The 24,470-nt window shown below is 47.3% G+C and overlaps 1 protein-coding gene across 1 annotated transcript in view; it reads left to right on the forward strand.

Annotated features, from left to right (window-relative positions):
- patj (PATJ crumbs cell polarity complex component) overlaps positions 1-24,470 on the forward strand; it is a 48,466-nt gene that overhangs the window by 22,989 nt on the left and 1,007 nt on the right. Inside the window, exons 20-30 of the mRNA XM_036519513.1 lie at positions 5,289-5,498; positions 5,856-5,972; positions 7,885-8,199; positions 8,401-8,488; positions 8,587-8,680; positions 10,221-10,301; positions 10,645-10,716; positions 11,212-11,389; positions 11,526-11,636; positions 12,879-12,938; positions 16,518-16,632. Coding sequence (XP_036375406.1) covers positions 5,289-5,498; positions 5,856-5,972; positions 7,885-8,199; positions 8,401-8,488; positions 8,587-8,680; positions 10,221-10,301; positions 10,645-10,716; positions 11,212-11,389; positions 11,526-11,636; positions 12,879-12,938; positions 16,518-16,632 — 1,441 coding nt within the window. The remainder of the gene's footprint in view (positions 1-5,288; positions 5,499-5,855; positions 5,973-7,884; positions 8,200-8,400; positions 8,489-8,586; positions 8,681-10,220; positions 10,302-10,644; positions 10,717-11,211; positions 11,390-11,525; positions 11,637-12,878; positions 12,939-16,517; positions 16,633-24,470) is intronic.

Raw genomic sequence — 24,470 nt, forward strand, 5'->3', positions numbered from 1 at the left:
ACAGTGTTTTTCTCAAATGGATCATAACTAATGGCTTACTCGTTCGTGAACCCGTGCTGGCCATTCGTGAAGACAGCTGAGGTCTGTGTTTTCACCGAGCTCTTAAAAATTTGCGGCGAGTGGTTAGACCACCTGTTTGATTTCACATTCGTTGCTAACAGACTCATAACAAAGCGTGAAGAAACACGCTGGCCCTATTTCTTGTCTCTTTTAGGCCACCTAGCAAACCACCCAACAGCAGACTCATCTTACCAGGGTAAAACCGCAATCTCTCATTTAAAACTTATTTCTGTGAAGGCTACAGTAGAGAGAATGGATCTGTGATAGGTTAATCTCAGTGTGTGAAGGTGAATCTCCATGCTTACAGGGAGATATTTGCATAGGGATATGGACACATTTTGTAAGTAAATAGATATACAGTACATATATAGATATAGATATATAGCAATAGATAGATATACTGCCTTTAAAATCTTGTATGTCTCTCAGCTGAAATGGTAAATACAGTCATATTTGTGGGAAATTCAGCTCATTCCTTGAGTCTGTGTGAGCTATAAACTATGGTTATAAACATGCCATTATGACACAGAAGAAGCTTTTGCTGCATTAGGTTTCATGTAAAACACTGCTATTTATATTAGATATACTGTAAATAAGCCATAGTGTGTAGCTTCTAGTCTGTCTGCATTCTTAGGAACAAATACATTACTGCTGTGCAGCTTAAATAATTCATACTGTAGTTATTCTTATATGCCAAGAAAAAGAGGAGAAGGATCCAAAAAACAGCACATTCCTAATTCCTCTGGCAGTCAACAATGGCCTTACTTGCCTGTTAGTACATTGTTTAGGTTTACTTTGTGTGTGTCTGCGTGCCCTGTGTGTGTGCGCATGTCTGCGTGTGTGTTTCTAAAGGTCATAACATAATTCATTCGGCGGTGTTTATTATTTATCAGTTATTACTTATTCAACTGATGTCTGCTCCTACAAAAACTTACCAAGAATATTGTACAGGGCACTGAATGGGAAAAAAGACCTAGATCCTGAACAATGATAAATAAATGTGAATGCAAATTAGGACAGAGCCCCCACCTGTGGCAGTAAGGACAAAAGTACATGACAAGTGGCAGTGGTTTGGGCCACTTTGGATCTCTGCATTGAATGGGCTGCCATGGGGAAGCAGTCTGGTAAGGTAATGAAGAGAACTACAGCGGTAGAGGATTCTAGTCCACAGCCACGGCCTGCATTTACCTTGCTGCAGCATCTCTGCCAAACGGCTGTCTGCAACTCAACTTGTATTGCCAGCGGTATTTCTTTCCCATCCCTAGTTTGTTTATGGTTATACATTCACTAATTTCCCCTGACCAGAGATAGGAGCTTAGGTCAGCCTCTATAAGCTAAGTTCCTATGTCAATAATTATTGGTTAGCCTATTCAGTAGAGGTGCATGGCCTCAAATGGCATGACTGCTGCTCCAAAATTTTAATAGCTTGCCACCCATTTTTACAGTAGTGTGAACAGTAGGTATATATATGATTCTTGCCATTTAGGCTGACCTAAAAGAAGAAATTGGGGGGGGGGGGGGGGGGGGGTACATAGCAATATTAATGAGATTATATGTCATGTGATTTAATCTTTTTCAGGTGCTTTCATACATATTTTGGTCCCGTGGTTCAGAAAACAACAGGTTCTCCAGGCAGTGAAAGGGTTAGCATGGGTCTTGCAGGCTTTTCCTATAACCCCTGGTGGCTGCTGAAGGTTTGCTCGGCCATGCCATGAGAACCAGAGCAGGCCCAGCATTGGCTGTCCTCAAGAGCCACGGTGAGAGCACACAAGTGAGGAAGAAGAGTTCCTGGAGCTCTGCTCTACAAGGTTTAAGGAGGAGGTAAACCAGATGACTGGCCTCCCATGATTGTTCCAGAAACCGCCAGATTTACTGTCACACTGACACCACGGTAAAGTATTCAGACCTGTCAGCACGTAGGGCCTGGCCTATGAATGCACAATCTGGAAGGCCACCCTCTTTGTATAGAAGCCTGTGTATATTAAGCCAAAGAACATATCCCGTAAATTAAACTAGACTGGGAAGAAGTGTTATCCAGCCATTTACTTAGGCAGCGTCAGCTGTGGACCAACCCCCCCCCCCGTTACAAAGCAAAGCTCAACCCCTCTATAAATGTAGCTGAAGAACGTATTGCCGGCTGCCTCTGGAGTTTTCAGAACCGCATGGCTAACATGGTCTCACTGTGAAACTACTTGGATTGTGTTTGACCCTGATACCGTTCACAAATGTCATACCTTCCCTTGCTTGGCCCTGTTTGTGTAGACATACTCTGGGTATTAGTTCCAAGGGACCCCATCGTCAGCACTGCTGATCTGGTCTGTTTTGTAACTGCAGTTCCTGAGTGGATGTGAAGAGGGTATGTAAGGGCCAGAATGGTTTCCCACTGTCTTGGATATTGTCATCTTTTCAGTTTTCCCACTTATGTAGAGAACAACTGCATTTCTGTGTGTTTTCAGATCCATCTGTTTCAGTTACTATTCCATTGTTTCTGTAACGGTACTGCAGCTTGGGTTAAATAATAATATGCTGGTCTGCTGCACTCCCCTGCTACACCTTACGCCCCCTGGTGTGCTTACACAAGAGGTGCAGCCAGGGTAGAATTATTTTCACAGGGTTTTTGGCAACGCAGAACTTCCATGTGTTTATACACAGTTAAGTAAAAACGAATTTAAGTGATTAATGACGTAGCACCCAGGACTGTGGTAAGGCTAGTGTTTTGATCTTCATATGATGAATGATGAATAGAAATACTCCCCGGTAGTCTGCTCCATGATATCGGGCACTTCCATACAGATGTAGTCGCGGGGGAATGTCAGCATAAATGTACAGTAATGGCTGCTCTCAACACTGCTGGAGTTGTCATTTTTTGAATCATAATTGACTCAAGGTCTGTAACATGGAAGGCAGCTGCACCCCCTGATGAGACTCGTTTTTATATGGACCCCTAAATCACGGGCGCGCGGGAGTGGAAACATAAATAAGAAACGAGCGACTTTTCTGAGCTGACAGCACCGAGAATCAATATCGAGCGCGGCAGGCCGTCTAATTCTGATGACGTTACTCTGCGCTGTTCTCGGGGCCCCCTCCCCAATCTCTGTTTGCAGAGCCCCCAGTGCAGCCCTCTCTCTCCCCCCACCCCCCCACCCAGCCTGCCTGTTCTCGAAAGTTTAAGAGCTGCCTCACTGACATCACCGGCCATGTGGGACAGAGGGGCTGAAAGTGAAACACGCTTGGCTGGAACTCCAGAGCTGGACAATACAGCCTGTGTCTGTGCAAAGGACCAGCTGGACTGGAACTTCAAATCCCCTCTCCAACTTTTTCCTGTCTGTTTTTTTTCTGTTTCACTGTGTGTCCCAGTGTTTGTGTACCCTTTCAGCAGGCCTCAGTTCACCTCACCCCAAAATTGGCTTTTTTTTTTCTTTCGCCGCTTGCTCTGCACCAGCAGTAAATTGTGTAATCAGTCCTTGTAATTGTACTGAACACTGGCCTGGTTCTTTTCACTTCCCCTTTCTGAGCTGTGTCCACTACAGTCTTTATCACGACCGAGGCTGAGAGTGCTGCCCTCAGAGGCCAGCAGGTTCTCGCTCGTCACATTCAGCTTTCAGTCTACTGAAATGTGGAGGAAAAAGGGGTGAGAAATAACTGAATCCAAATAATGGTTTCGGTTGAGTACTTGGGTAGTCAAATCAGGGGTATGGCAAAAGCAAAGCCGATACCTACTGTGCCTGAAGTTCACCAAACATAATTGGAGTTGTGTGTGTAAAAAGGTGAATTGGTTTTGTCTTTCATTCTCCTCCGCAACATTAATAATCTGTGACCCAAATTGTGCAGATACAGTCTCCGTGCACTTGTGTGATTCTGCATTCCAGTTGTGTAGGTGCCTGGGGTGGTGTGTGTGTGTGTGTGTGTGTGTGTGTGTGTGTGTGTGTGTGTTCTGTGTTCTCTGACACAACAGTGTGAGCTGAGAGCTGTCACCACGGGCGTGGGCGAGGCGTTCTCTCCTCCACCTCCGACACATGACTCCCCCCGACGGAACAGAACACAAAGTCCCTTTCATTTCTGATCTGCAGTCTACTCCACACTCCGCCCTGCTCGGGACAGGCCCCATTGCCCTCTCTGCCACCCAATCGCACAATACGCACTGCTCCGAACACTCAAGCAACCAATCATTTTTCATTCCTCCGCAGCCTCAGAAAAGGTGATCATAAATGCCTCGCTCCTGTTATGGACAGATAGATGTCCTCGCTAATTACTCCGGTACAGCTTTGGTTCGTATACTGAAATAACCACTTGTTAATCACTTTTATATTGTCACTCGTCACATAAAATCGGCCCATATGGGTCATCAAATATATTGTGGGACGCATCAAATTGGAGCTGAATTGCAGTTTTATGGCCTAGCCTGCTCTGAGCATGATTGATACCTGTGACACTTCTGCAGAAAGCAGAAAGTCTGCCGGTGTTTTGGCTCCAGTAAAATCACCCAGCGATCTGTTGGCTCACAGTGTTTCTTGGCCTCTCAGCGGGGATGGCAGAGTATGTATTTACTTGCCGCTCGACAGCTTCACTGGCTGTATGCAGTTCTTGCATTGCTCTCAGATATTACAAAGGCTTATTGACGTGCTCATTTTTATGGTCACCTCCCATATTTTCCACCAACATTAGCATGCAGGTAAATACCAGTATTTGAGTAGGTAGTGCTTTAGTTCGGAGAATATCCCACCTTTTCTTGGGAATACACAAATTGCACTTGGGTTTCCCAGTTGTGTGTTCGTCCTCTCTGCGCAGCGTGGTCTCCCGGTCTAATTGGCCTACCGCTGCTGCTCACCTATGACTGCACTCCCGCAGCCCTTGACTGATGGCTGGGCAGGTCTGTGCTGTAATCATCATCATAACTGTAATTACAGCCCCTGAACAGACCACTTCATCTGCATTGCTCTCAAGCTGCTCCAAAGCAAATTGGACTTTAGAAAGGACACGTATCCCTCTGCGTCAGTGCGAACCGGATCACCTCTCCTCTGCAAACGCACTCGAGCGCCACAAGCGTAGTTACAATAGCGTAGTCTCTCAAGATTGTGGCTGTGTAGTATGAGGTCATTGTAAGGTGCCTCCTTAACCAGGTCTGCGAATAAAATGCCAGCGCAGCATTAGATGAATGCCTTTGTGCTGTGTCTGTGCGTGCGGAACGTGCGACTGCAGTTTGCTGTGGTCTGTGTTGCCCTCTGCAGGATCCCCTTGACGTTGCACGCTCGGTCATTGTCATCCGCTCTCTGGTGCCGGGGGGCGTCGCCGAGAGCCACGGCGGCATCCTCCCCGGGGACCAGCTGGTGTTCGTCAACGACACGCACCTGGACACCTGTCACCTGGCACAGGCGGTGGAGGTGCTGAAGGCCGCACCCCCCGGCAAAGTCTACCTGGGGATCAGAAAGCCCCTAGTGGTGTGTAGAAAGTCCTCAGTGGCATTATTACTTCATTACTCTTGGGTAGACCTTTTAGTTAGAATTATATTTTTAATTGCAAAGGATTATGCTAACAGTTCAGCTGATTTCATCATTAATGAAATTAATGATTTAATTAATTTTTTGCTGACTTTTTAAATTTTTATCACAAGTGAAAAGAGTAATACTATGATGCTGGCTGTGCTGCTGTGCTACGCTTGTTGTAGCTGTTCAGCTTTCTCCGTGTTCATGTCCCTGGGCTACCCAACCTTAATGGATATGAAGGCCGATCTTGTCATTAGTATTAGTCTGAAAGGGTGACACCCCAGGCTGTGAGCTGTGTGTCTCTTGCGGCAGCCGGAAGGGGCGGAGGAGAGGGGACATGGCGAGCAGGACCTTGAGTCAGGGGGAGGACAGACCGAAAAGCCGGAAGAAGGAGTGTCTCTCAGCCCGAGCAGCTCCCCTGTCCTTCAGGTAAGGCCAGCCGAGCTGCATCCTCTCTGGAAATGGATGATGTTGTTACCCTCGGTAAGCAGTACTTGAGATTACAATAGGCATAATAAATGTAGCAGTAAATAACTGCAGTAACAGTTTTGTTACTTACCAGTTTTATTTCTATAGCAGTAAAGTTAAGTCATTCTATTGGCAGTGATTGTACTAGGGATATTTTGTGCTGTACTGATAGTATTAATCATACTATACTATACTATATACTATACTACATGCAACTATGTGTTATTAATTACTAATAATTCAAATGTTTTACTGGCAGTAGATCTAGAGCTATTAGATGGGGACAATATTGGCCCACTACTGAATCAGAATTAATGTATCTTATATAGGTGGTCTCATTAGTAACAGCAGGAGAAATGAGTGCAATACTCACTTGTCATTGATCTCAGCCGTTTGGTAATCTTGTTTACTGAAAGTTCTCATTTCTACTAACAAGGAGATGCAGGGATTTTTCACTGGGAAAGATGCTGAGACCCCTGATTTTATGACAATGTACTTGAAATGAGAGATGCAGACGATACGGATATTTTTTTTCTTGAAGTGAAAAACGATCCGTCTGTACCCATAGTGGGTAGGAACAATGAGAGAGGAACAAGTGGTCCAGGTTGACGAAAGATCTCTGCGGTGATGCACGGCCTCCCTCTCTCCTTTGAGATGTACCATATTATCCTTGAATTTTAGCAAAGATGTAATTGCGGCGAGGAGTCAAGTGCCGTAGTAAATCTACCAAAAACGAGACTAATTGTGCTATTAAGATTTTAGACTCTGCACATTTTTCATGGCAAATTGGTTCTGGGCTGCAAGGAGCCTCAATGAGAAAGGCGCTGAGTCGGCTGGTTCCGGGAGCGGGGGAAAAGTGCGTTTTCAGCTCTTATGATCTCTAAGTGTGTCTGGGCGAGTGTGCTGTGAGGACAGGCCTCCCCACCAGCGCCCCTGTCGCAGGGATAAAAGCTCTGCTTTGTATGCGCCGGGCGGGAGAGGAACGTTTTTCACAGATCAGAAGTTTCTGATGGTGGCGATAAAAAAAGGGGACACGATCAGGTTTTGAGCTTCATTTACATGAAAGGCCTCCTTTCAGCTGAGACGGGTTTGAATATCTAAAGTGGATCGCGGAGTGAGTCGCCGCTTTGTTTTTGCGCGCGGGGTGTTCAGATAAGGGGCTAACTCCGTCTGAATCTGGAAAGCCGCAGCGGTTCTGTGGGTTGTGATTGGGGGGGGTCAGAGCCGGGGTCGGGCCATCCCTGCTCCTGCTACAGCACTCAAACCCAGACAGCTGAGAACACCCAGAGTCAGGAATGCTTTATCGCCATTACACTATTCCTGACTGAAGTAGCTGGGGTCAAATTGCCATGCATCCCTCCACACCCGGTGGATGCAGCCGTAGTGGAGGAAGGAGCGTGTCTTGGTGTGACATGGACTCCCCACAGAGGGCAGGACAGCCCAATCACTGGCCATCTTCTGACACAGACTGAAGGCCCGCCTCTTCAGACTGCATCTCAGTTCCACCTCAGTCCCCGCCCCCTAACACCTGCTGCTTGTAGTTTTGCTGTTTATTATACGTGTAGTATTGTTTTGTGTTTTGGATACTGTGATCTAGTGACTGATGAATGGTCGTATACTTGGCTCCCCTTGTCTAGCCAGGTTGCACGTTGCAAGTTAACTTATGGTAAGGCTTGAATAGGGCTTGAATAGTGTTATGCTCACACTCACTGGTCTAGGAGTGTTGTTACCTGGTCTGTCACTGTTGCTCATTCACCTTGAATGGATACACTTATGTTCTGTTGTGCTACAACTCGCTCTGGATAGCATCTGCTAAATTATTGTAATTGACATGGAGTGTGACGTGCCTGTCATTTTCGGGGCCTTTTCCCAGCAGAGTTTCGGTGATGGGCCCCTCCTCTCGGAGGAGCTGGTGGACGAGCCGGAGCTGATCCTGGACACCTCCTCCCTGCCCCGCTACGCCTCCCCGCTGCCCGCCGACGAGGCGCTGGGGATGCGCTCTCCGGACAACGACGAGAGGGAGATGGCCGTGGATGAGGAAGAGGAGGAAGATGAAGACAGGGCCAAAGCAATGACTGCAGAGGAAATTCCACCTGCGTACCCCACAAGGACCTCACCCTCCTGGGAGGAGCCTGTAGATGGCACTCTTGTGGACCTTCCGCCTGTACAAACCAGCCTCCAGCAAGAGGTGAGGGTGGATGGCTTCCCTTTTAGGGCCTGGCAGCCTGGATTGTATTTGTGTCTGGCTGAATCAGCTTTGGTTTAGACTCAATGATGTCATTGTCATACTATTTCTACAGGGGTTTGTGTAACTTCTAATGTAGACCGTGCTACAGAACAAGACAGTGATGAATGAATGCTGATGGGTGTTGCTTTGTTGTTCTGGCAGGAGGAGGAAGAGGAGCTGAAGAGACCAGCACTAGATCTCAGAGGCCAGCAGAGTGGGCTTCCTCTCAGTGAGTTATACACCCTGTCAGGTGTGTGGTGCTTTCCGTATCTTTACCTGTGTCTTTTTTAAGTGCAGCGTTGTGTATGTGCTGTGCTTTGTGTTCTGACAGTGCTGGTGTCTACACAGGTCACCCTGTTGGGAGGTGGCGAGAGACAGGCGACAGCGATTCAGACTCCAGGAACGGGGGCTCTGAGCTCACACTGACGGACACAGACACAGAGTGAGTGATCTCACATGCACACACACACGCGCACACACACACACATATATATGTATATATGTGTAGAGAGAGATACACAGGCGCATACATGTGCACTCACACACATACTGTATGTGCAAATGGTTACATGCATGCATGTAGGACAAACGCATACAAATATGCACATCCCTTTGGCATGCTCATACAAATATGCAATACACACACACACACACACACACACACACACACACACACACACACACACACAAATACACACTACAGACCAAATGTGCAATACACACACACGCGCACACACACACCCCACTACTACTTTGACTTTTTCCACTGAGCCTTATCCATGACCTTTTACATTGTACGTTAGCTGCTCATTCTCATTTTTCTCTTGCTATATAATCTCATTACGCTCAATATACATATATCACTGTGCAGTTTATTGAATGACTCTCAGGGATAATTAAAGTGTTTAAGCCCATAGTGTCTCTCAGTGTGTGTAGCTTGGTTGGCTGCCTGACTGGAGTCAGCAATGGCCCTTTGAATCACAGTCCTTCCTCGAAGATCAAGGAGACTGATAGTTAAACAATGCAAGACGCTGCAGGATTCAATCAGAGCCTTTTTGCATGAATGTTCATAATGCCCTGGTGGTAGGCTACTCCAGCGCATATAATTTATCCACTTTAATGTTGGGTTTAATTACCAGCCTTATAAATCACATGAAGTCTTGCAGCTCCACCTGCTGGTGATAATGGGGTACAGCACAGACCTGAATCAGTCACTCCAAACCCCTGCAACCACAAATACAAACTGCTCTGAAGAAGATGAGGTTTTTGAAGTGAAACATGCAGTAATACATGAGTAACCGAATAATGAACTCGAAAGGGAATGAAACCACGGAGGCGGGTGTTTATTTTTCTTCCGTCCCGTAGTAGCCTCAAAGCCCCTATGTGTGTTTTAGCAGATAAAAGGCGGTGACAGTGAGGGAGGTCACGCGCTAAAATGTGTGAAATTGGAGTGGGAAGCTCCTCGGTCACAGCCAGCTGTGTCTCCTGTTGCCGTGACTGAGAACGTGTGAAGTGAGGCTGATTATATGTGCGGCAGGAGGGCCGCCGCGTTCTCCGGGAGCCCTGACGCGTCCCTCAGAACGTGAAAGTGTTCCGATCAGTCATTCGTGGCCAAACAGGGCCTTCTCGTTCCTCTCTCTCTCTCTCCGTCTTCTTTAGATTACGCTGATTGTCATTGGAAGAGAGTCAAATGTGTGTCTGCATTCAAAATCACTTTGTAGAGCCAAGGATGCTGGAATACATGTGGCGATAAAAGCATTTTCGTCTGCAGGAGAAATATCATGCCCCACTCATGCAAATATATCACTTTAAAGTAAAACCACTACATGGCTTAGGTGTTTGCATAAATGGGTGGATTGTTAGTTGCTACACATGCATGGGTCCAGGCAGTTCATAAAATGTTGTATTCCAGCTTCGCTCCCAGTGTGTCTTGTGTTTTCCCCATTATTGGGTTGTCACTCTGGGCTTTACCCATCCCCCAGATCTGTCCATTTGGCTTCTGTGGAGAAGGGAAAGAGGAGGGGACAGGCTGCAACCTTGCCACCTCTCCGAGGAGCGTACAGGTACAGTGCACCCAAACACACAAATCACAACCCTTCGTCTCACGGTGGCGTGCAGACTAAGGCCTCGTTTGAGAACAGCTTGTCTAAGAAGCACTCATTCAGCTCAAGATATTGCTAATGATGCCTCCAAAATGAGCCCATCTTCCCAGAGCTCTGGAGAGTGAGCATGTTGGATACCACGTGCTGATGATAACTAGATAACTAGATGATAGCTAGATAACACCCTGCTGATGAAAGTGTGTACACGTTCTCATGGTAACTGTGATGTAATATAGCCTGTAGGAATGTTTGGGAGATGCTTAGAGCAGTGCACCCTGATTCAGCATGTGTGCTTGATTCTTAGGGACTTACCTGAAAGAGAGGAGGGGGAGGGAGAGGAAACGCCTGCCTTCAGCCACTGGGGTCCCCCACGCAGGTATGCCTGTCTGTCGCATGTGCAGTGTACACCTCTCTCTATGCGCAGTGTATTTCCCTCTCTATGCGCAGCCTACACCCCTCTCTATGCGCAGTGTACATCCTTTGCTCGGCTTATATTAACCTCTAAAGGGCACTTGAAACATTACCAGTGATTTACCTTACAGTCTTTTAGTTTATTTAATATCGTATATATATCTAGAGCCTGAAGTACAACGCACAGTAAGTCTTGTGGGGAATGTATTTGAATATCAACCCTTAGGGAATGTCATTAGTTGGACATAACCAAGCACACAGCAATAAGTAGCCCTTATGTGTCTCACTTCGAAACGCCTGTTATTTCCCCTGGGTTTCCTGCTTCTATAGAGCTACTCCTAGCGCTTGTTCATGAGTGTTCTGTCACAGTTCTCCAGACTTTCTTCTCTCTTCAGTTCAGTTGGAAACAAATGGGCAAATGCTCACAAATATGTGTGTTGTGTGTGTGGCGCATGTGAAGAGTGGAGGTGTGGCAGGAGCCGCAGGAGTCTCTCGGCATCAGCATCGTGGGCGGCCGCACCGTCATCAAGCGCCTGAAGAACGGGGAGGAACTGAAGGGCATCTTCATCAAGCAGGTGCTGCCAGACAGCCCCGCCGGCCGCACCCAGGCGCTCAAGACCGGGGACAAGATCCTGCAGGTGAGGCAGCTGCAAGCGCACACCCTGACTGAGAGTGACGCTCAGCGCCCCCCTTGCTAAAACAGCCGGGCCCCGGGGCTGTTTCCAGAGCTGCCCTCGCCAGCCTCACCTCTGATCCCTCTCTCTCTCACACCAGGTGTCAGGTGTGGACCTGCAGAACGCCAGTCACGAAGAAGCAGTCCAGGCCATTAAAAGCGCCCCCACTCCTGTTGTGTTCATCGTCCAGAGCCTGTCGGCCACTCCGCGGGTAATGGAAGCCGTGTCTGTCTCTGTCTCTGTCTCAGTCTTTGTGTTTTTCTCTTTCTCCGGCATACCCTGCGTAACTTTGCATATGAACATCTGCTATATGACCAGATGTAAACTGGATATGTGCAGATTTGTGTTTACATTACGTTAAATTACATTACATTATTGGCATTTAGCAGATACTCTTATGAAGAGCGACTTACATAGGTTACAGTTTTTTACATGTTTCATTTATCCAGCTGGATGTTTACCAAACCAATTGTGAGTTAAAAACATTGCCCAAGGGTACAGCAGCTGTCCCCCAGCGGGGAATCAAACCAGCAACCTTTTGGATACAAGTCCTGCTCTTTACCTTTATCCTGCACTGTAATGTTAATAGCATATTTTGCTTATATAAATAATGTTGTGTATTGCTTTTTATGCTCTTTTTCTTGTATTGCCTCTTTGAAGTAGAATAACACAAAGAAACATCACAGGTTCTTTTCTACGATACTCAAGCTTTCCTCTTTCAATCTTTACAAAATACGATCTTTCCAAACGCACGCTTGTGCACTGGGTTATCTCTGACAATATTGAGAAAATGGGGAGCAGAGCGAACCAGGTGGAAGCTGACACAGATACGCTCAGGCCCGTGCAGGTTAAGGCCGACAAGTAAGAACACTCTCCCATCTGTTCCTGCACATCATTTCCCCCCTCAGCAGAAGCCCCAGGCAGCTAACCACATCCCAGATAAACCAACTGCTGGCTTTCTCAGCGTGACTCATTACTCCGCACTGAATTTTCTGCATGGTTTGCATCGTTAATACGGTATTACAGGCGCTCTAATGCACTCTCCCCACACATCCAGCGCCCGGCCTGTCTGAGCGCTCGTCGCTCCCCTCCTCCTCGCGGGGTAGTTTCATTCACCTCCTCGCATTCGCAGTGCGTCCGTGTTTCCAGCGAGTGAAAGCATCTAGCACTGCGGTTTCTCAGGAAGGCTGTCCGTTTGCCTCCTCCAAGCGTGTTTTCCTCCAAGCCCCGTCCCGGTGATGTGATTGATGTCCTTTTTTTCCCCGGGATTATTAGTTATTTTCACGCAGCGTTGCTCCCCCTCAGCATTCGGAGCAGTCTCTTTGGTCTCTGCAGAGAGAGAGAGAGAGAGATTCTGCTGGAGATTAGTGCCGCCTTATGTGATGTGAGGAAGCCTCGCTCTGCTGGAGGTGTGGATTTTTTTACTCTCTTTGTGTGTCTTGTCTCTCCGCAGCCTGTTTCTGTGATGGCCCCCAGCTTCAGCAAGCACAAGAACAAGAGAAAAGCGGCCACGGTAAGCCTCCTGCTCTCGGCGCTTCCGCAGGGCCCCTACCCCACCTAGGGAAATCACCGAGGCCTCTAATGTCACCCTGAGTCTTGCACTCCTACAGACTGCTGATACATAGTGTTGACCCTGCGAACATCAAACAGGCCACTTGTTCAGCAGAGAGAGCTAAGCTGTGAAGGCCTTTAAAGTAGAGATGAATTGATGAAGGCCCATGGCCTCATATGTCATGGCTTCACTGTCATATATAGTGATGGTTTGTGAGTGATCTGTAGAAGCGGAACCGTGGTTGTGGAGCCCTGCTCCAAAGCTTGAATGTGATTGCCATTGTCAAGCCAGGCCTTTGGTGTGATCATGCATTAGACAAAAAGATAACAGTCCTAGTCATTACTACTATTTGTGGAAGGCTAACAGATAAATGTATCCCTCTGTATATTTTTCAGATTGCGACATGTAATTTCTTTCCTTAGTGATGAGTGAAGTGTGCTGAAATTATGGTCTGTGCGGTGATTTTGTGGATTGAACGTCCCCAAACCAGACACCTGGTGCCTCCACAGTGTCTCGCCCCCACAGCATATTCCCCAGCAGGGGCTGACACACTTCTACCTTGCCATACATCCCCACCCATCTGAACCGGGCCTGTTTCAGAGGGAGGGAGAGAGAAAGAGAAAGGGTGAGAGAGGAGGGCATGAGAGGGAGGACCGGGAAGGGAGGAAGAGTGACAGCGGGTTGTCTGCAGAGGGGACGATTGTGAGGCATGCAGTCAGAGCACACCGCAGGCCTATCAAATCCCATCTGTCTGATTGTGCGCTAGTGTGAGGGTGGCTTGATTGAAATAGTTTTATCTGACAGTAAATTGAAATTATAATTATTACATTCATTGTTCTCCTTTCCATTAGTACCCCGATCAGCTCTGGAGGAGTTGGGAGATTGTTAACCACAGCTACCAAAAGGTCCTAATTATGGGGGGAAATTTAATTAAGATTTCAGTGATTGTTCAAATATAAAATTAATATCTCACTTTGGATGAAAAGCAATTCAACGAACTGCCGGCGAGCGACCCCAGGGAACCGGTGCAGTTGTGCTGCTGTTTCTCAGAAAGGAACGGCTCCATAGTAAAGCACCAAGAGCCGCGGATGGAGGAACGTGTCCTGGTCGCTGTCCTTGTCCCTGTGACTTTCCCTGCGCTCTGAAATTCCTGAAATAAGCCTGTAGACGCTGTGGGTCCAGCTTTGACTACACAGGTTTAAACAAACGGTGCGCTTAGTTAAGTAATGTTTGAGAAGGGACATGCTGTCACCAGGTTAGCATCAACTGGATGCAGTAATACCTGCAGCAGCCCTTCTAGCTTGTGGCCACGTGGCATCCTCAGAGGGTTAGACCATGAGGAGCTCTCAGGATTATTGTCCGACACTGTCACGCCTTAGCACGGCAGACCCTCAGGAGCGCTCTCGTCTCAGGAACGTAGCGGCTGATTAATGGTAATTGATTATGTGTGAATCAGGACGGGCGCAGATGTCTGCAGGAGGAACTGCGTAATGCGCCCGAGAGATACACAGAGGCACAATTAGCCCTGATTAAACACAGCGGCGCTCTGATAAACGCTGAGCAAATAGCCTGTTATTTGTCCTCCATCATAACGCGGGAAGGGGCGGGGGGGGGCAGGTTCGGAATCCAAACCGTATGCCCCTCCCTGCATGACCAGCTGCGGATCGGGTCCCGTTCGCTCGGCTTCGGACCTTTTGCACCTCACTGTCCTCTGGCTTATTTGAAGTTAGGCTCAGACAACAGTATTCTCATCAGAGCCAGGCGGTCACAAGGATGCAGTCTGAATCTGAACAACCGACAAACAGGGAGGAGGGGGTCGTCTGAGAACATTTTGTACCTCCTTGTTCTTTCCACGGAGAGCTTTGTTTTGTGACATTTCGGCGGGTGTGGCCTAACCCCGTGTGTGGAAGAAGTCACTATGAACGATGGAAAGGGCCAAGTCCACACAGTTCTGCCTTGTCGCTCCAGCTCTTTAAGCCACACCTGCGCACACAAAAGAAACCTGTGGTCCCACACTGCTGTCATAATTGTATGTGGTCCTCTTGGTGACCCTCTTTTAGCAGCACTGTGAATGTGTTTCCCTCATTAATCAATACATTTAAATAACCCTTTAATATGTTAGTATAACATACAGATACAATGAGGGCCAGAGGTATGGAGAAGGTAGCTATAATATGAAGTACGTGTGTTGGAGCTCTGAACACTGATGATCAATCACTCTGATCTCCGTCATCATCATCAGTTACAGTCCTTACAGTGACTCGGGAAGTGTTCCTCTGCCAACATTGCAACATGTATTGGAAATAAAGTGCTCGAAAAAGGGCAGCAAACTGTCATTTTTAACTTGTGCTGCAGCTGCCTCCCTGCTGTGCGGCTCCTTTCCGAAAGAACGCGTTTTCCTGCTATACATGAAGCACTCTGATCCTTCTCTGCTGCGGTTAGCTGCTGAAAGCATCAAATAACTCACAGGAAAGGAAGGAGTACAGGTTGTATGGTGTCTGTATTCTCTATCATACCTGTATATTCTCCAGAGAACTGCTACTTTAGGTGAGCGGTGATCAAACTGAGTGCTATTGAGAAGTCACGGAGTGAAACCAATAGAATTCTGCTCTGTGTATAGCTGCAGGTAGACAAAGCATACAGAATTCTATTTATTTTCAGATGAGTTCAATTTCAGCTCCTTTTTCCTCTGAAATGAAGCAAACCTAAATTCAAACAAATAAAGTTATTGTGAAAGTGCATTAGGTGATAATCACTTACAAGTGAGCTCAGTGAGAGCCTTTTAATCACCTGCCTGGTGAGACTTAGGACGCTGTAGGCAAGGACACAGTTGAATTTAGTCCGCTTTTGGTTAGAGGTCGTTGTATCTGAGGGACCCTGCTGGTGCAGTGGCACCTCCCTGTCACCCCTGCACAGTGTCTTCACCACCGAATCCACCGTGTCTCCTTTCTCAGAGATTTCAGCCAGATGACTCAACACCGCTGAAATACCGAGCGGATACGTATCCTCTTGGATCGTGTTATGATAGTCTTACTTATTAAATCACATCCGCGCTGCAGCGAGTGAGAGAGAGAGAGAGAGAGAGAGAGCGAGCAATGTTCTTGGCAGAATTGGCTGGAATTGAGCAGTTACAGGCATTACAACTCTCTCTCTCTCTCTCTCTCTCTGCCCGGTTCTGCGTGTACCACTGCACACCTTCAGGACTATACTCAAAAAAAGTGACTCGTTTTCAAAGGAGAAAAGAGAGGAGTTTCGCTGGCCTCCCACCCTGTATCCCCCCTCCCCAGCGGGGAGGCTGCTGGAAGCTGCTAGGGATTGACAGTGCAGGGAAGGGACGGCAACCAGAGGTCCTGATGAGCTCTGATCTCCATGGCACCAGTCTGAGCCTGCATGTTAGTGTTTTTCCTTCTGTTCGCTACTTGTACTCTTGTCCGGGTCTGTCCTCCCCCCCCCTCCGTCTGTGCGTGCGTCTCTGTGTCTGTCTCTGTGGCCCCGGTGTGCTGTTCTAACGGCTGTGTTTGTTCTGTTGGCCGTGGGCAGAGGGCAGCGATGGGCAGCGTCCCTCCGCCGATGCGCCTCCCTCCCCCTTACAGGGCTCCCAGCAGCCAGCCGCAGGAGAAGGAGCAGCAGGAGGAGGAGCTGGAGCGAGCCAGAGGTGAGTCTTCTCTACGTGTACTCCTCTAAACTGCAGCACACCTGTCACCTGTCCCTGCCCGGGCTGTGCGGCTGGTGGGGGTGCTGTGCGCTGACAGTCCCCTCCCCTCCGCACCCGCGTCACCAGGCCACCAGGCGATCGATATGATGGGGGTGATTCGCCTACAGCATCCCCCCCCTTGAACAGCACATTAAAGTATGGCAGCTCAGCTGGATAGAAACAGAGCGCCAGTGCTTCTGTGCACATGAGCGGTGTGCCTGGTAAACCTCAGAGTCCCTGGGGCAGCCGGACCCAGCGCTACGTTAACAGGCTTATTGGCCTTTATTTGACAAGTTGTTATCATTATGCCGTGGATGCCGGGAGCAGCCGGTGTGGGTGGTGACCGCGTGTGCGCAGTTTATCCACTTGTCTATTGCTTGATTCCTGTGAAGGAGGAGGGTGGGGTATTACTCAGCAAACAGTGCAAGTGTCAGCGGCGCAGCTGCAAGTGTTCCTGTAAATCTCCTCCCCAGCGGCATCCGCTCGAGCGGTTAAAGACTCTCCCATTGACGCAAAGCAGCAGAGTGGGTATTCAGCACACTGTGTGCATCATCCCATTTAACACTGCAGCTTTGGTCTTGCGCTACGGTACATCCATGTACCTCAGCTCTCTTGTGTGAGTCTGCTTGCACTGTTTGACTGTCGCTCCTGCAAAATGACTCTGTCCACAGTCTCCTTCTGTGACCAGACCGGGTTGCTGTGACCCTCTAAGACAGAGATGGTCCAGTAAGCAGACACAGGGGATCTGGCCGGAGCTGGGACAGAGCCATTTTCCAAGGAGCTGCTGTTGTGCCTTCGTGGTCGGCTTTGTGGTGGTTTCTGTAACCTGCTCAGTTGAGTACGGTCAGCTCTGAGTGACGAGCCTACTCCTGAGTGCCCAGCTGTGGTCGTGCCCCACACATTTACAAAAATATCACTACTTAATGGGCTTAACTTTGCTTCCTGAGACAGGGCAATTTGTCAGACTGAACATGACTGGTGTGGAATACAGTGCTATACAGTCAGTATAATGAGTGTCCCTCTGCACTTTGGTCAGTTAAAGTGTGATAGATGATCCTTTGTCATTCAAGGAAAACATCTGTGTGTGTGTGTGTGTGTGTGTGTGTGTGTGTGTGTATGTCCTTCAACTGAACTGTACATATATGTAAGGTATGTGTTGTATACTTTTTTCAGTTTTAGGGCGTGTCTGTCTTTTGATGGATGTGTCACATTGTCAAAAAAGAGCCCTTGTAAAATGATTACAAGAGTTCTCTCCTGTCAGCTAGTGTTTATGGATAGTCAGTTCAAAGTGGCTTTATCCCCATCAGTGATTGAGCAGAGAGATCAGAATAGCAATAAAATTGGATTTATTCAAAGTTAAGGTTCTGACTTCAAGCATAGCTCACTCAGATCGAAGAGATTTGAATATTGGAAATGTCTCAGTGAATTATGGAAATATTCAGCTGCTCAGAACAGATCAAAGAGAGACCCCATAATGGATTACGTCTGGCTTTACTAAGGGGGACATTTAACTGTTTTAATGTCAGTTGTATTAGTTCTCAATAGCATTGTTTTGTTTAACAATTGTATGAATATGCTCTGGACCCTGATAAGGTTTTTGCTATTAAGTATCGTGCGCTCTCAGTGAGGTTTCCATTGTTTTATTGAATTATCCTGCCTGGGACAGATTTGGTTTATTAGAAGCTCCGAGCACACTGGCTGTCCTGGAACATTCCTGTCTGGGGCATTGTATTGGTAAAAGCATTTGGCTTGAAGTTATATGCGGCTTAGAATTAATGGCACCATCTGTCCTGGTTTCCAGAAAATGCAGCAAAATGGGCCACTCGCTCCCATAATGCCAGGGCTGAGAAAGGAGCAGGCCACGGTGTGCTGCTGCGTGCCAGTGTTTGGAGAAAGGCTTGCGGTCTGGGTGTTTATCTTGGATGAGAGCATCAGTCAGGCGTATGAATAATAGAGAGGGTATTGACGCCGCAGAGCAGTGGACCTTGAACACACCAGAGGGCTCCGTTCAGCCCGGAAACGAAGCGCGCCGCATTTTTCTGACATAATGCATTGCACTGCAGCGTGTGTCGGCGGCATTGTGGTGCGCGGTCGTTCATTTGCAGAGTCAGTCTCGATACCCACCCAGGCACCTCACCCCCAGCCGGGGGCTCTGCATTACACTGAATCACTCCCAGCCAAAGAAACAAGTGCTGGGTTAGTGAGGCTGGGTTATGCCCCTGCATCTGCTCTGTTTTTCTGCCGGGGGCTTATGTAGCCTGCGGGGGCTGTGATGAGCCGTTAACCTGCACATAAACAGCACACCTCTGTGCTGTATGTAAGCTGGGGGCAAGGGGCTACGGACACACAGAGCATTGGGAACGAGCTCTTTGGCTGCGTTACAGGACAGGGTCGCGTCTGTGTCAGAGCCCGTGTACCTCTGTGCTCGACACCATTCGCAGCTTTTATCAGGCTCTGTAAGGCTCTTTTGGCCCTGACCCAATGACTGGTGGTAGAGTGGGACAACCTGCCCAAAGCTGTATACACAAAACATGTTTACTTCCCGTATTGATTTTACAGTCTCTGTGGGGGATAAGTTAAAAAAAAAAAAAAAAAAAAAAAACCCAGCATGCACATACACACACATACCTGTACACACACAGTCTCTCCCTCTCTCTGTCTCTCTCTCTCTCTCTCTCTTCCCATTCGCGTCCCCGCTCCGGAACCCTCTCTGCCTGTCAGATTGGCTGTGGCTGAAAGTGAGAGAGAACTCAGCAGAGGGGAGAAAGGGAGGTGGGAGAGGGAGGAGGGGGGTGGGGGCGCTGCGACGTGCTGGGCTCACAGCAGCCTGTGTCCAGCCAAGGAGCCCCATCGCTCTCTGTGCGCTGCTCTCTGTGTGCCGTCCGTCAGGGGGATGTGCTGAAGGGACCCTGTGCTGAGATGGTGCAGGGGGGATTCCCAGGTAAGGACACAGACGCAGGGGACAAAGCCATCATCCTGCTCACTCGTCCTGCTAGCATTACAGCTTCATTCATTAATGTGTGCTGCTATGGTCTGAGTGCTTAGCTCTGTGTGTGCGTGTGCGTGTGTGCGTGAGTGTGTGCGTGAGTGTGTGTGTGAGTGTGTGTGTGAGTGTGTGTGTGAGTGTGTGTGTGTGTGTGTGTGTGTGTGCGCATGCATTCATACATACATTCATGCAAGTATAAAGTGTAGGGCCATAGAGTTGATACAGTAAGGGAACAGCCGAGAGCAGTCTGTCACTCATTCTCTTTTTCTCATTCTTTCTCATTTCCCTCACTCCACAGCCAGAGTGCATCTCATTCATACTGAAACTTTTTTCCTCCATTGTTGTCGGGGTTGGCTTCTAGTTCACAGGAGCAGCAGAAGGGAAAACTATATGAATATGAATGCACCAGCTGGCAAGATTTTTACATGCAATTTCATCATCAGAAAAACAGGCGCCGTAAATTGTCTCGGAGGCCGTCTTTATCCGGAGTTGATTTATATACATATTAGTGCTCTGTCCATTTTTTAATTAGTGTAATGTGATTGATAATTGCGGAGATGAGGGGGGTGGGCGTTGGAGTGGAGGCACTATGGATTTCCTGTTGCTCAGTAATTATGGGGACTTCGCTGAGCGCGCCTTGTGCCGCTCGGCTGTGCAGCGTGAAGTCAGACCTGCGGCCCGGGACAGCTGATCAGAGGACAGTTTGTAGGGAATTGGAACAGGCTCCTGCCGAGGCGCAGATGACTGCGCTGCAGCGAACGTCACATCTCGTTCCTGCCTGTGCCGTCTGACACACGTCTTATTTGAACTGTCTGATGTCCCCAGGAGAAAAACCTTTCAAAATCATACATTTGCACTGTAAGCATTTTGTTGATTATGTCGTACAATATCCTCAAGTTAACTTGTACGTGTAGCTTTATTGAGGACGGTCTAATGTGATGCGTAGGTGAAGGTAATCTGTGTGGATCAACAGTGATTATACAGGATATCGCTGGTTGTCAGACGCTGCTGTGAGATTTCCTGGAATGGCAGTAACTTGCTGGCCTGTCAGAGATGACATTTAAAAACGCATTATGGCACTGTTACCCAGACACAGTCCCGGGGACCCCCCATGTGTGTGTAGGTTTTCTCTCCCGCTGAGCTCTGTTAATGAGGTTTGATAGAGCTATTAAGCTATTAACTGAATACAGATGTTTAAATGCAGACGCTCACTACGTTTGCTCAGCAGTAAATTAGCTGTGCTGTTGGAGGTTTGTTTGTGCCGATTCAGAGAAAAAGCATAAAGGTGTTTTTCAACATAGTCTTGGTACTATATGCCCCATGTACAAATTTTATGCAGCTGTTTCAATTAAGTTTAATTAGTTGTTCAATTAATCGTTGTAGGCCCCATTTAACAACAAATTGCTCTTAATGGGTTTCAATACCTGTCTTTACGACTAATTTGTTTATTGTAATAAAATGAACAGAAATATCTTAAGGAAGCACCTTCACTTGTATCTTTCTGTTAGACCAATCACATCCCCAGCAACCCTCAACCATAACAAAGGGCAAACAGGTGGTAATAGTCACACAGATCAGTATTCAGTACATAGCGCAGTCAAACCTAATTGAGAGCTCAGATGGATTGGAAAGTAGCACAGACAGCGTGTCCCCAACACTAAGGTTATTGTTGGACAGTAAGTGACCTACAAACAAAAGAACGATGCTATAGCTTTTGTTGCTAACATGCTAAGATCACAGTGTTGGTTGGTTACAATTTATAAATGCAATCTTTTCACAAAAATGTTGTGTATGCCATTTCTCTGCGATGATGCCGTTATGAAACCAGTAGGATGTGCTGGTTTTGTAGCTGGTTGTGCAGTTTCTGACAAGCCTGTTGACAGATCACATTCTAGTGTGAAGCTAGCATTTTATTCAGCTATATCATTTTTTCCTGCAGTTTTGTCTTGTTCTCAAAGTGTTTTGAACTAAGCCTCTGTGACGTCTGCCCTTTGGAATGCAGGCTCGGCGAGAGCGTCGGTAGCTTTCCGTTCCCTGCTTGTCTCCGGCACGCGTTCATGCCCGGAAACAGACATTATTTGTGTCAGGTCTCCAGCTTGCGCTGTTGTGTGGAGGGCATTCTCAGTGTTGGGTGGGGGCAGCGGCTCAGCTCTGTGTTGGTGGAGGGGTGTGGTGACGTGGGTGAGTGTGCGCTAACCCGAATCAAGACTGTGCCTCCAGCATGGCTTGGATGGGGAAGTCTGAAAAGTCTGAGGAGCATGCTGAAAGCACTTAACCTCTGAAGTCAATAACAAGGTGGCATAAATCAGGGTGGATTATGTCCATAGGGGCTTTTTGATTGTTTTATTTTGCAAGTTGGACACTTTATAGTATTATAATGCTGTATATGTATGTATAGTATGTACAGTATCACAGATGTAGATTTTTTTGTAGATGATGTGAAATATATTACATATTTATTTACTATAGTCTGCTTAAAGTTGTGATGACACCATGAAAGAAAGCAGGATTGAAATGAATATGTAATTAAACAAGTCATGCAGTGCAGTGCCTTCACAAATTCAGCAATTTAGTTGTTTGCATTCGTTCTCTGCATTTGAAAATGCCCTGGCAGTTCACTTGTTTTCTCTTATTATTTGAGATCACAGTAGGAGAAGGAACATGTAGGACTGAGAAGTTAAATGCTCTAATCCTTTAATTCAAAATCAGAGTATTGAACTGTTACCTCAGCGTACCACATACGTACAGCTGCTTTTAGCTGAAAGTTCTGTACAGTCATTACCACAAGAACTGTCACATCATGCGAATGACATGCCATTCTCTCCTGATATATCGGGGTTTCCTGCTATTGTGATCACAAATTCTGAAATGGAGCAAGTGAAATTCAAATGTGAATACAGGGAATACAAAACGCAACCTGCGTACAGGGAAATTCTAGAATTTTGTACGGACTGATTTGAATATAAAATGCTTAACTGCCACCCAGAGTCCCGAAGAGAAGCTCTTTGGTGAAGTGCTTCACAGTGCTGTCTGCTGGAGTCTGTCAATGCCGGAGCTGCTGAAATAAAGTGTCATGCTTTCTCCATTCTCACACCTCACTTTACTGGCGAAAGAAATGTGGCTAAATGAGTTGCATATTTGACCAAAATTTGACCAGGATTAAACCAGGCTGCTACAGCTAAACTGCCAAAGTGTTCAGACATGTAGGCACATAATATGAAGAAGAATTACTTCATGGAAAAATTGTCTAGCTTTTTAATCTATTCCACACTCGTGATTGAAAATCAAACAGAAATCAACCTCCTTTGATTTTCTTTTAAACTTTTTCTGTGTTCAGAACAAAATGGAACACTGTGTTGTTTTTTCTGAGCTTTTTGTCTGGGGTGCTGTCTTCCTCAAAGCTCATCGCTGTGCTGAATGTCTGACTTTATATAACTCTGTCTTTGTTCTTCCAATAAGAACAACGGACAGTGCTCAGTAGCGTTTCAATAGGAGATCCGGAACCTTGTCTCCCTGCTTCTTGCTATTCACCGCTTCGGTATGAGGTGTGAGCTCAGAAATGCGCTTTCTGATCACCGCACCAGGGGGCTGAAGGCTCTCCACTGAGTGCTGCAAAAAGGAGCAAAGCTGCATTTTTAGCTGGAGTGAGTGCAGTATTTTTACCAGCAAGCCTCCAAATGTCCCACTTTGTTGTCGCCTGCCGGCACTTGACCGGTGAAAGCGGAGCACAGATGCTGCAGTGAAAGAGAAGGCCACATCTCAGTGTTTAAGCCTCACCCGAGACTCTCTCACAACCTCAAACACCGAGTTTCATTGGCTCGGCACCAGCCTTATTTTGAGGTGTTCGGCTCAGATTTTGACTGAATGGAAGCTGAATGACGTGAAGGAAAGTGGTACAAACGGGATGCGGGAGCATGACGTCAAACGGATGGACGAAGAGAAAGAAATGGGGCCAAAAGAAGAAGAGAACACGGTGAGAGAAGGAAATGAAGACCTGGTGGGCCGTTAATGGACAGTGGCAGTCAGTCAGACGGTGGGATTTCAGTTTGCGCTTTTCTGTTCTCAGCACAGCGCAGTGTTCAGTGTGCGGTTCTCCCATCGCCTGCACGGAGTCCTCCCCGGCAGACAGAGTGGGCCATCAAGGATCATTTTGTTCACTCCGTTTATTACTTTGTCTCCTTTATTTATTCCCCGGGCCATGATGCATGGCGGTGACAAGTTGGCATGGAGCTGTTTTCAATCTTCCTCCTGCTCGTCCTTAATTAACAGCAGTAATGAGCTTGTGCCAAGTGAAAAATAGCCAGCAGTTGTTTTTGTTGTCGCCGCTATCTATTTCATTTTGTTGCAAACAAAGACATTCCAAACAAAGCTTCAGTGCCTAAAAGCACAAGGACTTTCCACCTCCCTGCGTCTCTGTCATAGCAGTCCCCATGTGTCCCGTCCCCCCCACCGTCCCCCCACCCCCGAGATGGACACATAAGGAGAGAATACAGTTTTAATGAAGTTCTCTATGATTCAAGAGAGTGTTTTATACCGGCATGTGCTGAACTGTGTCATTTATTTCAGCAGCTCTGATTTCATGGCAGCTCCCGTTCTCACAGTCTAAACCAAATTACCAGGCTCAGCATTTGAACATCAGGGATTGTGTGCAGCAGTAAAGCTCAGCCTGCTGCGTGGCATGCAGTCCTTCAATATTCATATTTCACAGTTGTAGTTTTTATCCAGCTGGGTATGATGAATTATGAAAACCAGCTTCTCTTAGCATTTGTCATAACATGTAATAAAAACAGTTTCCTAAAGGCCTGTAGGAAAG

This window comes from Megalops cyprinoides, chromosome 2 (genome assembly GCF_013368585.1).
Source record: "Megalops cyprinoides isolate fMegCyp1 chromosome 2, fMegCyp1.pri, whole genome shotgun sequence".
NCBI lineage: Eukaryota > Metazoa > Chordata > Actinopteri > Elopiformes > Megalopidae > Megalops > Megalops cyprinoides.